The sequence below is a fragment of the Akebia trifoliata genome, chromosome 11 (assembly GCF_017979445.1).
Source record: "Akebia trifoliata isolate Shusen 1 chromosome 11, ASM1797944v1, whole genome shotgun sequence".
In the NCBI taxonomy this organism is placed as follows: Eukaryota; Viridiplantae; Streptophyta; class Magnoliopsida; order Ranunculales; family Lardizabalaceae; genus Akebia; species Akebia trifoliata.
The window spans coordinates 42,278,920-42,293,061 of record NC_141385.1 but is presented as its reverse complement, the minus strand read 5'-3'; the positions used below and the strand labels follow the sequence as shown (position 1 = coordinate 42,293,061).

The 14,142-nt window shown below is 36.0% G+C and overlaps 1 protein-coding gene across 1 annotated transcript; it reads left to right on the top strand.

Annotated features, from left to right (window-relative positions):
* The first annotated feature begins 2,100 nt into the window (after positions 1 to 2,100).
* Positions 2,101 to 13,348, top strand: LOC147391789 (uncharacterized). The gene is made up of 5 exons (XM_086458523.1): positions 2,101 to 3,650; positions 9,626 to 9,684; positions 10,855 to 10,983; positions 12,528 to 12,663; positions 12,799 to 13,348. The coding sequence occupies exons 1-5, from the start codon at positions 2,946 to 2,948 to the stop codon at positions 13,111 to 13,113; spliced, it is 1,344 nt and encodes a 447-aa protein (XP_086314649.1). The 5' UTR covers positions 2,101 to 2,945; the 3' UTR covers positions 13,114 to 13,348.
* Positions 13,349 to 14,142: the final 794 nt, after the last annotated feature.

Sequence of the window (14,142 nt, the reverse complement as noted above, 5' to 3'; positions counted from 1 at the left end):
GTGAAAGTTGAAGTCTTCTTAACTCATCTATCTCTCATGTATTATAATGTAAATAATGCACACACTTGCCCATCCAAGATGTGTTTCATATTTTTTTTTATAATTAATTTTTAGATTAAAAAAGAATCTTAAGAATATCAAATGAATTAAAATCCAACACCTCAATTTTTTCGATAAACCTATGTTTTTTTTTTTTTTTATTAAGTCATATACAGACAATTGTTTTTTAGTAATTTTTTCATGGTACATCTATTATTTCCATATGGTTTAAAGGGTATTTAGATTTTACTATAAATAATTTTTATTTATCTATTCTAAATAAAAAAATTAAAAAATTAGAACACGTAAAATGATATGCGTAAAGAATATTCAAGAGTGGAGGTTAAAATAATTCAATATCTCAAACTATAGACTAGTATATTTAAGTATGAGCTAAAAATAGAGAGTTAATATTGGCCCCCCACAACTTTTACTTATTACAATCAATTTAAAAAAAGGGTGAATCTCCATGTCATGCGGTGAATATGATGAAATTCCGAGTACGGTGCACTATCCATCTAAATCCCAAAATATGTTTATGAGTGAATTCGCCACTTTTATAATCAACAAACTCGTTAATAAATTACTAGCGAGCTCGCTGATTATAAAAGTCACTTTAAAATTATCTAATTTATCAACAAATTTGTTGATTATAAAAGTGACGAACTCGCTGGAAAATATGTTTCAGAAATAAAAATGAACAGTGTACCGGAATAAATAAATAAAAAGAATATAAGTTGCACACGTTTTAGGAAATATCTCAAAAAAATAAAAATAAATGAATGGTTGAGAATAATAAAAGTTTTTGGATTTTGTGTGAGTCTAATCCTAATTGTAACTATTGAAATTGCTTGAATGAATGAATGTTATAATGTTGAGATAATAACTTGAGCCAAACCTTCGTAATGCTTGAATAGTGTGTTTTAATCCTTAATTGAGGTGTGGTAAATAATTTAAGAAATTGAGGTGTAATAAGTAAACATTGGGGTGCCAATAACAACTTTCTAAAAGGAGCAAGTGAAACTCCATTTCTTGTGCTGAATATGATGAAATTCCGATTTCTAAATATTATTCATTTTAATTCCCAAAACATGCTTTTACAGTGAATTCATCACTTCCTATAATCTACAAATTTGTGAATTTGTTACTTTTAAAATATATGTATTTAGTGATAAGATACTAGTGATCTCACTGATAATTTATCAACAAATTCGTTGATTATAAAAGTGATAAAATCCTTGGAAAAACATGTTTTGAAAATTAAAATGAACAATGTACTAAAATCCAAATTTGGACATTAAGTTGCACATGATTTGAGAAAAGTATCGTATTTTTTTACTTGCAAATGAAGTTAAAAGAGCTGTGCTTTCTATGAAAAACACCTTGAGTTGATGGATACACCCTCTCGTTTACATCATGTTAATTGGTCTATAATGTTGTCTCTTATCATATGTTTGTATTATTTAATTAAATAATAAAATCTTAGAAGTCACAATCGTGACGTTTTCGTTACAAGAAACACGGTATTTTGAATTTATTTCACACCTCTACATTTCTGCTAAAATTTGAAATACCTCCTTAGAAATATCATGTGTGTTATTTCAAAGTTCCTCCTTGTTACAAGACACGTGATGTTTTTAATTTATTTCACACCCTTACATTTCTGTCAAAATTGAAAATTCTTCCTTAAAAATGCCACGTGTAATTTAAGAGAGGGTTTCTTCAAAATTTTGAAGGTTTTTGACTGACATTGCAAATTTGCAATTTGCAATGCAAAGAAATGGAGGAAAACTTGAGCTGCTAAAACTGTGATTTTAATATAATAATTTGATTAAAAACCCAAGAAAAGAAAGTGCGGATCAACCGTTCATAAGGTGAGAAGGCCAAAACATATCTACGTGGCATTTATCTCTTTGGGTGATGAGTGATGAATGATGACATCATCATATAGAGATAATGTACATTTGTTTTGGTGGGACCAAAATGTCCTTATATGTTAATGAATTTTCTGAAATGCCACCCAAATTAAATTATTTTGCAGAAGTGAGTTGGTGAGATTTATAGAAGTGAACTTTACAATGGGGGGTTTGACTTGTAGTTGCAGGTCCACTTCAATTCTCACGTCTCCTCCACTGCTTCGTTGTTATTGTAAATTTTCAGCACAAAGAGAACCCATTATTGCAGTCCAAATTCACCTAATTTCCACAAAAAATTCGTTTTTTAATTCGTGAACCCAGTTTTCTATCTAAAAGTTCAGTGTTTTTAAAAAAAAAAAAAAAAAAAAAAAGAAGATAAAATTGAGAGATCATCAAGGTTGCTCTTCTGTAGCTAAAGATTTCTATTGTTTTCATGTCCAGAAACCCTAAGACCCCTGTTCACGATCACAGCTTTAGTCACTCACTCCTACATCACTGATTTTGCTCATAAGATCTCGTATCTGTAAAAACCCAGTTTTTACTTCTTTCATTCATCAACTCCTTTCTGCAATTCCAGTTTACAAACTTGCTCTTTTGTACTGTTTTAGAACCCATTCTTCAGTTTCTGGAGATACCCATTGAAGTTTTCTTATCTTGGCCACCATCACAAGAAGTGTAATTGTATAGACCCATATTGTATGTTTGTTTACTCTGGTAAGTACTCTTGGTTTTAATTTTTGTTTTTTGTTTTTGTTTTGATAGGTAAGTATTTTACTATTCAAATCCATAAAAAACACTCCCACTGATCAAATTCCAATTTTTTTGGATACCCATTTGGATCCGTCCATCAAACTACAAAACCCAACTCTTGGATTTCCAATATATTTGCTTCATATTCAAAACAAATCCCTAAAAAATTAATATTTTTCGATGAACTCAACTCTATCTTGGTCTGCCCTCCCTTATTTCATACTCAATTTATAGGCCTCGATGTCGATATTCTGTGGCTTACCCCTCCTTGAATGCGTTTACTGCCTTGGCTGTGCCCGTTGGGCATGGAAGCGATGTCTCCACACCGCTGGCCATGAGAGTGAGAACTGGGGCCTTGCCACTGTAGAAGAATTCAAACCCGTCCCCCGTCATTGCCGCCTTATCCTCTCTGTCTATGAAGAAGACCTTCGTAACCCCCTTTGGGCTCCCCCAGGCGGGTATGGGATCAACCCCGATTGGGTAATTATGCGAAAGAATTATGAAGATACCCAAGGATTGGTCACTCCTTACATGATATATCTTGATCACAATAATGCTGATGTAGTCTTGGCTATTAGAGGCCTTAATTTGGCAAAAGAGAGCGATTATGCTGTTTTATTGGACAACAAGCTTGGGCAAACAAAGTTTGATGGTGGGTATGTCCACAATGGGCTTTTGAAGGCGGCAGGATGGGTTTGGGATGCAGAGTGCGAAGTTCTGAGGGAATTGGTGGAGAATTATCTGAACTATACTTTGACGTTCGTCGGTCATTCATTAGGGGCTGGAGCGGCGGCACTATTGGCGATGCTGGCGGTGCAAAATCGTGACAGATTGGGGAACATAGAGAGGAAGAGAATCAGGTGTTATGGGATTGCACCTGCTAGATGCGTGTCACTGAACTTAGCTGTCAGATATGCAGATATCATCAATTCTGTTGTGCTCCAGGCAAGTTACACGACAACAAAATAAATGAGTTTGTTTCTTAGGAAATTGAGCAGTGTTGTGGAAAGATTATTTTGGCATCTCTTATTGTTTTTTGTTTATTAATAGTGCTGGTGGTAGTAGATGCTATTGAACGAAAGTTTGGCTTTGATTTGTTCTTGTGTGACATTCTAGTAAGAATTGGGTAAATTTGTATGTGTTTCTTGCATTTGAGTGCAATTTTTTTCCATTGCAATCCTTGCAACTGGCAAACCTATACTTCATTGTGAGATTTCTACCCTTTTTATTGTTGTTAAAAAAATTAATTGATACTCCTATGATTGACTCAGTGTCTTCTCATAGTTTTCAAATGCTTGTGAACATGTAAAATCGGCCATTCTAAACTCCCTACTCGAGGACAATTGTTATAGATCTCTTGTACCATGCTCTTGGCTCCTTACGCGTAAGCGACTCAAGATTTTCCACCTTGCGAGAAACTCTAGGATCTGAATGCGAGTAACCCTTTTATTGGAAATCTAGACACATTCTTTCAGCCCTCTATGAAACAATGCGAGTAACCCTCAACGGGCATTTTGCTAGATAGGGTGGACCGGCGGATTTGGAAAGGGAATGGTGATGGTCTCTTCTTAGTCAAATCTTTCCACTCCATAATCGAAGGTACTCAAGACTCATGTTTTCCTTCCTCTTTTGTTTGGGGGTCCAAGGTTCCCTCCAAGTTATCTTTTTTTATATGGTTGGCGGCTTTGGATAAAATCCCTACGATTGATCTTCTCAAAAATAAAGGCCTCATTTTGGTTGATTACTGTTGCATGTGTAAATCTAGTGGTCAGTTGGTGGAGCATCTCTTGATTCATTGTCAGGTGGCCTCTTTCGTTTGGTCCCATTTCTTGTCCTTACTTAAGGTTCCGTGGTGTCAACCTAATTCCCTTCTTTCTCTTCTTTTTTGTTGGAAAGTATCACCTTTTCTGGTAGGTTGAAGATTCTTTGGAAGTTAATGTCCTTTGCTAGTTGTTAGGTTTTGTGGAAAGAAAGGAATTCACGCACGTTCGATGGCAAAGAAAACAACTTACAAGATCTTTTCAACACCCTCAATTTGTTATTCTTTTGGTGCAAAGAGTTCAAGGAGTTTAGAGGTTTTTGTTTTTGTACTCTTTTTGAGGACTTCTAGTCCTCTCATCAATAAAATCTTCATATATAAAAAAAAAGATGCACATTCGTCACATTATTGGGTAGGGACATGGGACACTGTTGCTTACAAGACAAAAGCAAATGTATCCATGTACTCAGTTTCAATACTTGTCTATACCCTTGGGCAATTAACTATACTTGGTAGTTTGTATAATTAGTCTTATCTAGGTTTGCCCATCTTACTTTTACTTTTGGAGATCTTCATATCCCTTGTTACTTTTTACCCTTATTTCTTAATCCAAGAGGTAGAGAAATGGATACAATGCATGATTCCTTTACAACGCATCTATTTTTTCCTAGTAGTAGTTGCCACCACAAAGTCAATTGCATTGAGAGGAGGTTATATAAGATGACTCAGGATTTCTTGTGGATTGATAAAAGGTGGATCCAATAGTATTTATTTGGTTGGTTGGAAAATCCGAATGCATCCTAAAGAAAGGTGGAGATTTAGGCTTTAGTTTGATGAATTCCTCCCTGTAAGGTGAATGCCTTTGAATATTCTGTGTTGAGGAGAATAATAGCCTGTGGAAAAGAATGATAAGAGTGAAGTACGGATTAGGCACCTTTGGGTGGGAGGGCTAACCAGTTTTCACGACGTAAGTTTGTAGTGTTTGGAGGTGCATCCTCAATGTATTGCTGAAGTTTAGGAAAAGGATTTCCTTTGGAGTTTGTAAAGGTGACCAGAGTCTATTTTTGGGATGATTGTTTTTTTTTATTTTTTATAATATGATGGGGTTACCTGGAACCGTAGACCCGACTAGCAGGGGTGAGGCAACTGGCCTCTTAGAGCACCATTGTTGGCCCAAATCCCCTAGTACATGCAATACCCCACAAATCACACATACTAGGTAAGTCGGGACAAATCCCTCTGGGTGGTCAATGAGGGGTCTTGAACTCAAGACCTCTCTTTTTGGAGGAAGGCCCTAGCCACTATGCCCAACAATCGTAGGTTTTTTGGGATAATTGTTGGTGTTGTGAATCATCTGTTTTTTTTTTTCCCTTTCTTTCTAAGCAAGCAAAGGGTTAGTAGTTAATGAAGGTGAAGGTAGGTTCAACGGGATTTGAACCTAGGTTAGGGGATCAACTCTCGTCAAGCCTTTACCACTTAGCTAAGTGACACCTTCTAGGTCGTGAATCATCACTTATGGATATATTTGGCAAACTAGTCACACTATCGGTAAGAAAAATGTTGTTCAGGATTGTATGGTTTGGGTTGAAGGTGCCATCTCTTGGGATCTAGGTTTCAAGAGAAACTTCAACGGGGTTGGCCCCCTTGCATTTCTAATGGGATGCCTCTTTGAAATTCCCAATTAACCCTTCAATCGAAGATACTATGGTTTGGACGAAAAGCATGAGATTAAGTCTTTTTATCACTCCTTGTCCTTTCCCACTTTGCTTCAATCATTTGAGGTACAAAAGTTCCATCTGAGGTCTTTCGTTTTAATTTGGACTACCATCTTAAATAGGATCATGACATTAGGCAACCTTATGGCTGGGAATTTTGTCAATGTGAATTATATGCCATGGAAGGCAACACGAACCCGATGTAGAAATGGTAGTTGGGGTAATGGAAAAGGTACTATTTTTTATTTCAAACTAATACATTTGACAAACACTTTCGTCAAGTTATTGCCTCATTTCGAGAAAGATGAAGAAAGTAGGAACCAACAAGTGTTGTGCATAGTGGCCAGGACCTCCCTCCAAAAAGGGTGAGATCTTGAGGTCAATCCCCCTCGTTGGCCACCCACAGAGATTTATCCTGGCTTACCTGGTATGTGTGGTTTATGGGGTATTGCAAGTAACGAGGAGTTTGGGCAGGTTATGATGCTCTTAGAGGCCAGTTACCTCGCCCCTGCTAGTTGGACTTATAGCCCCATCATCAAAAAAAGAAAAGAAGAAGAAAGCATGTAACATTATATAATTGCAATCCATCACAATTGGGCACTTTAGGAAGTTGTTTTCCATGGGAGAGACATGGTCCAAATGTGGCAAAGCAAATAGTTGATCAAGTACACTTTCTTGTATACTTCTTTCACTTGATATGATTTGGGTGAATTAAATTAAAGGAGTAAAACGATCTTGCAATTTCCTCAATTTTGTGAGGGGAAAAATTTGTTCAGGAGTAAGAATTTTTTTTTCCAGGAGTGTGAGGACAAGAAAGAATTTGTTGGAATCGATTAGAAGTTTTTTATGTTACAAATCCACCAAATAAAGGCATATTATTTTTATTTCTTTCCAAACTGCGGTTCCATATGTGTTTCTCAAATATTCCATTTTGGATGAAGTACCCATTTTTCACATCTGCCGTATAACCGTCCTTCCAGGACACTATGTCCATGCTGAAGTGATCCATTATTGATAAAAAAAATGTTGAAGTAATCCATTATCTTTTCTTATTACCAACTCATTCGTTGTGGCATTTCATATTTTTTTTGAAAACTCATTAGCTGATTCTCTCCCTAAATCAAGAAACGTTGGAAATCTAATCTCAAAGCAATGTTTTGGTCAGAAGATGGACCAAAATTGTCTCGACTGAAACATCTTGAGACAGTCCGAAACATTTAATGTTTCAGGGTCAATCTTTTGTTCCACTCTTGATTGATACTGGTATATTCTATCAAAATATTCCGAATGGAATGGAACTTTGAACCATGGAATGAAAGACAAATATTTTAATTCTTTCTAAACTGAGGGGCAATCTTTGTTACAGAAGATGCCATTTTGGAGGAATACCCATATACTACACTGATACTTTCAGGGTATCATGTCCATGTTGCATCAATCCAAGAGAGATACCTTTTTCTATCACTAATTAATTTAATTATGGAACTTCATACTTTCGGTTGGAGAAGACCTGTATATGTTGATATTTTTTGTTACCTCACCTTTTGAATTGCTTGGGCATTGACTTTTTAGACACAAAGTTTCCCTAGAAATAATAAGTATACCCACATACATGCATACCCATTTTTGTGGAGTTTGGTCTGTCCGTAGTCACCAAATTCTTCGACTTATTGAAAAAATCGTGACTTCTTTCCCTCATTGATTTATTCACTATTTAATCACAACTTTTGTATGAGGCACGACTTTTATGAACTTCACGATTGAATCCCAAATTTCACGATTAAGTCACAAACTTTGTGGGTTAAGTCGAGAAAAAAATATGACATTGATGCATTAGTAGGAGGATATGATCTTGATGAAGATGAGTGTGATCATTTTACTGATAAAGCGTTTGATAATAAGGATCCAAATGAGGATGACATTGATTTTGATGTTTTTGACAACTTGATGAATCCTAACTTGGACTTATGATTGTGTTCTTTTTTATATTTTAAACAATATAAACCTTGAATATATTGTGTCAACCAATAATTACTTGTGGTGGATGCATGGATGATATCAATATGGGATTTGGTGATTGATTACTGTAGTTTAATATAAGATTTGATCATATAATATTAGAATACCCCCTAGTAGGAACAATTAAACAACCCTCACCCTAGCTTGATTTTTTCCAAACTTTCCCCCCAATCTTATCGAATTTTTCTCTTGTCGACTAATTCCTGAACCCTGACTTGGTGACTATGGGTGTGTCCAAGTATTAGTATCATGTATTAGAATAAACATCCTTACCTTTATGTGTTGCAATCATTGACTAAAAGGCTTTGGATTTGATCAAAGCCTCATCTTTATGTTGTGAAAATACTACTTTCATTGACGAGTAAAGTCACCAAGAAGAGAAATGATGTACGACACTCCTATTTAATAACTATGTAGCATGAACACTTCTATAAGGGTGAAGTACCCTTTTAGGATTCCTACACTCCATGTATTTTTAAGTGACACTTCCAACTTTTTCCCCTTATTGAAATATAATAATTAGCATTTATCATAGATTATGGGTTCTACCCATTTCAATTCAAATGTTCTTTATAGAAAGTATAATGATGAATGTGTATTCTCGTCTATGGATATCTGTATCACAAATCCCACACATAATCCAATATCATTCTCATACTTGTATGAAAATATTTTTTAAATATTATGGTTTTGCCAATCCAACGCTTTGTACTTGTATTGGACTGTGACATCTATACCAATATCCATGCAACATAGCCTAATTACAATGGTGGTCGTGATCAAAATGTCATTATGGAGAACTGTACTTTTTTATGTAGAGGAAGAAGAATTCGAGCTAATCTCTCTCTGCATGCTTGATCAGTATGAGACCACTTTGTTCTCCAAGGACAATAATCTTGATCTTAGGCAATTGTGGTACGGTGCGTTGAGTGTATATTTTCCTCCACTCTCAGGTGAGTCATACCCCAGTTTAGCCACGTGACCCTCTTATATTCGTAGTTCCTTCCCTCTTCAACAGATTGGTCTTTGGGAGTAATTGGTTGGTTAACATGGTATCAAAGCACTAGGTTCGTGTAAGTCGCAGGTTCAATTCTTTCCACCCTTATGGGTGAGGGGGAGTGTTGAGTGAATATTTTCCTCCACTCTCGGGTGTGTCATACCCCAGTTAAGCCCCGTGACTCTCTTATATTTATAGTTCGTCCCCTCTCCAACAGATTGTTTTTAAAGTAGTTGGTTGGTTAACATGTTATCAAAATGCTAGGTTCGTAGGGGGGGGGTGGTTTATCTAAAAATTTCCAAACATCTGAGTTCTTATTTTCTTGAACTTCACTCTTTATTGTTACATCTGTATCTATTTAGTGTACTTTCTTCATAATAATGAAACTATTTGTACTCGATGCTAATTATGACTTATTATACTCAACCAGGACGATTTTTTACCACGCACGGCCACCTCCTTGCAAGACCTTTACCAGTCGCTTTTCTGGTAAGGAAATAGTTTGACTTCATATCCTTTTTCAACCAGATTTCTTTTTTCACACAAATTCCCGAGTCATACATGACATTCAAGGTTGTTTACAAGTTAATAGCTACACAGTCCCTATATTTTCCCGAAAGTGATTGAAACAGTCATTCTGTTCACTTTCAATGTAAGCCAAAAATATGAAACCCCTCTATTTAATTTAAGATCCTAGTATGACTAATTTTCTTATGTTTCTCTAAGACTCCTTAAAAGAAAACAGAAGGATGGCATACATGACTCATGGAGATTGAGTAATGTAGTAACAGTTAATTTCTGGAGAGCAATGCATTATTTCAGAAAATTTGCTTAGATGTCCCTTATTAATGGATTATTTACATATGTAATTTGTGTTTTCACCTCCCAAGTATGCGTGGTTTGTTTGTCCAGACTTGAAGTCTCCCCCACCTTACAATGCATACACACTGAAGGTACCACTAGGGGTGCAACTTGGTTCGGTTTGGGGTCAAATCGGAACCGAATCAACATAGATCGGTTCCACTAAATAAGAATCAGAACAGAACCGAAATGCCAATAGACCAAACCAAACCAAATCAAACTAAGGTCGGTTTGGTTCGGTTCTATGGGTTGCCATTATCCTATTAACCTAGTTGGAAGCAACATATTTTTAATTAAAAAGAAACTAATAAATAATAAACAAGAAATTTCATATAATAAGTCATTAATCTATCCAATAAAAAAAATCATTAATTTATTTATAAAAAAAGTCATTAATCTATGTCCAAGCTCTTAAAATAATTCACAAGAAATTATATATATATATATATATATATATATATATATATATATATATATATATATATATTATATAAGGGTTCGGTTTTATACTAGCCTTGAAGCGAGAACCAAACGGAATTGATCAGTTCTCCATTTTCTTTACCCAAAACTGAACCGTGACTTGTCCCATACCAAATCAAACCAGCCCAAAGCTATCGGTTTGGTTTGGTTCTCGGTTTAAACCAGACCATGTTGCACCCCTAGACCACGTTGGTGAGGTGATAAAAAAAATCTGTGTTAGTGCTGTAAACCTAGGATCAAAACCCCGCCTTCATTCTTAAACCTACAAAGAAAGTATGTGGTATGCTGAAGATGTTGGTGGGTCCTCTTGTTAAACAGTTTGCCTTGCTTACTATGCTTAACGTGCATGAGAGACACATGCATACCGGAGGAGAAGATGCTCAGAGATCCTAGGCGGTTGTATGCACCTGGTCGGCTATATCACATTGTTGAGAGGAAGCCCTTCAGGTACAATCACTTGCATGAAAAATATCCTTAATTATGATTATGCAAGAATTTGGTAGGATTTTTGGGTCTTAGAAATGGGCATAAGATATAATTAACTTATATATGTGCCGGTTGTAGTTATTATGGAATGCCATGAATTTAGGGTCTTTTTTTATTTATTATATATATATTTATAGATTAAGCATTTAATAACTAATTCTTTTAAGAGAGATTTACCCAGCAAACCTAACTGTTGCATTTTTATCACAATTTGGTAGGAACCCCACTTTATGAAGTTTGTTACCCACCAAACCTTACTTTATGAAGTTTGTTACCCAACAAACCTTGTAGTGGGGATCCACCTCATAAATTTCAAATTGATGTGGTTAATTTGTAACTTAGCACATCTTGGAGTGGATCATAACCGCGTCAATTTGTGGTATCCAAAAACATGATCTAATGCCACAGGGGGTTATAAAGGACAAAATTCGAAGAACTTTGAAAAAAAAAGTTAATTTTCACCCTTGAATTTTTTTAGTTTTAAATCGGGAATTCGATGGTCATCCATTTTCAACACCTTCAATCAAGCTCAAAAAGGATTTTGAACCTTAGTAAGATTTACAATCTTACTAAATTGGGCATGCTAGCCTGATTCATAAAGTAAGGTTTGTTCAAGTAACAAACTTGATAAAGTAAGGGAGTTTTTGTAATAAAATTGCAACAGATAGGTCTGCCCGGTAAATCTCTCTTCTTTTAATTCTGATAATATTAGTGACATGGTGATAGTTCAAAAATCATACTTACTGATTATTGTTTTTTCTTATAATTAAAAATTTATTCAAAGAAAATGGAGGTTGAGCTGACAAGCCAGATACAATGACAAACAGAATCATTCACCCATACAAACCGATAACCCAAATCACCTCTCAGCCCTCACATCTAATAGTACAAACCCCCGTCTCAACTCTCCAAGAAATCCTTAAAAAGCACACCCTTAATTCTCTAAATATTTTTTTCGAAAGAATAAAAACCCCATTATTGAAAATAAGATCTGTGAACTAGGTAACCAAGAAACTCCATTTTCTACGTATTTCCTTGTCGGACCCCATGTCATACTCACATGACTAACACATGCCAACACATACATTCTCAAACTGAACTCAACTTATTGGAATGCTTTTGTCACACACATGCTAGCCTGCCCTCATGCACGATGCCTTGTGTTTCGCTCCGAAAGTAAGTTCGGACAAACGAAATTTGTGTTTTGCTCTGAACGTCACTCCATCCAAGAGGCTTAATGGGTGTGTGTTGGTTTATTAGGAAGAGAGGGTATCATCCTTGGATCTTGGAAACCTCATTCAATATTTCTTCTTATTATGAGACATGTATACCGTGTCAGCATATAAGTGTCCTGGATTGCTATGCTGACTACCTTGAAAACCATAATTTTCAAGTTAAATGATCTTTTGAATCATTAAATGATATTTCCTTTCAGTACTCTACTATGGAGAAAATTAAGCTTCAAAGGCATGGACAGAAGCCTCATCTGTGTATAATGGTTGCAGAATGGGAAAATTTCCCCCAGTTGTGAGGACAGCTGTACCTGTGGATGGGAGGTTCGAGCATATTGTCCTTTCTTGCAATGCCATGTCCGACCATTCCATCATTTGGGTTGAGAGTGAAGCCCAAAGGGCTCTCGATGTAAGTTATTTTTTTTTTTCTTTTTTCAAGTTGTTGAGATGAGCAGCTGAAGTGAATTTATTGAACAAAATTCAATATGGTTGATGATAATCATCGATCTTTCTGAAAAAAATTATTATTCTTTGGTGAGGGCAGTTGATGCTTGAGAAGGATCGGAATCTGGAGATTCCAACAAAACAGAGAATGGAGCGACAGGACACTCTTGCAAGAGCTGAGGAGTACAAGGCCGCACTTCAACGAGCAGTCATATTAGCCGTTCCGGATGCTTACTCATCCTCACCATATGGGACATTTGACAAACAAGACGGAGAGAACGCTAGTGGAGTCGGCAGAGAGGCTTCGCCAGAGTCGTCTTCTAATAAGAGCAGATATAGGGAGAGCTGGGATGATTTGATTGAGCGGATCTTTGACAAGGATGAGTCCGGTCATATGGTGCTCAAGCAATCGTAGAAATTAAAACAAGGAAAGCCAACATTCATTTATTTGTTTTTCTTACTTGGCTTAGTTTTACTTTTCGATGTTCCAATTGTGTCAGAAAAAATGTCGAAAAATAGGGGACCGTTGTTCTACTGTACAGGAGGATCTTTCTTTTAGTTAGCATCAACTGATCCCCATCCATTGTGACATAATTCAAAGAACTTGCCTTGCAGAAATGCATATGAAATTACTCCAAATTTATGATCTATTTGTCGACTTTTCATCGTTTGGAAACTTGAGATAATTCTATTATGTGATGATGGATAAACCCAGAATCGAGATCAAACGTGAACCGATGTGATTAATAAAGAACAAGAGATGGTTAAGATCACTATATGGGTACTCAAAAGCCAGTGGAGTTGAACACATTGCTCTTAGCCATAAATGAAAGTTAGTTATCCATGGGCCCATGGCAGTGTCTTGAAAACTGGACCAAACCGGTGGTCCAACCAAATTTTGCAATAAAATCGGTTTAATTGTGAGTGTCATCTATTAGGGATAGACTAGTTGCGCACCACTGACTACCAATTGCACACCATTGCTTAAGAATTTCCCATTGCACTCCATTTGGATGATTGCTCGCTCAAAATAAAAATAAAAATATTGTACTCCTTCGATTTTTTTTCCCCATTCTTCTTCAACCATGCTCATGTAAATTAGTGTAATGATTTTCCGACACACGCCTTCCTACGCCCCCATCATAGAATAGTATATCATTTGCCTTAGGATACACATAATCATAAATATTTTCTTGTGCATCCTGAGACAAATGATCTACGGTTATGTTATAGGGGTGTGTGTCACAGGGGAGCGTCATAATATCATGACTCCATAAATTATCGTAAGAAATACTTGATCATATAACAAGCATGTTTACATTTTATACGAGCAAAGAAGATGAAGTCACGAGAGATGAATAATCCTAAATCTTAACGTTGCCGATAATGAAATGCAATTAGTAGGTTAAAATAGAGGTTGGTGTGCAACCAACTACTTAATGGT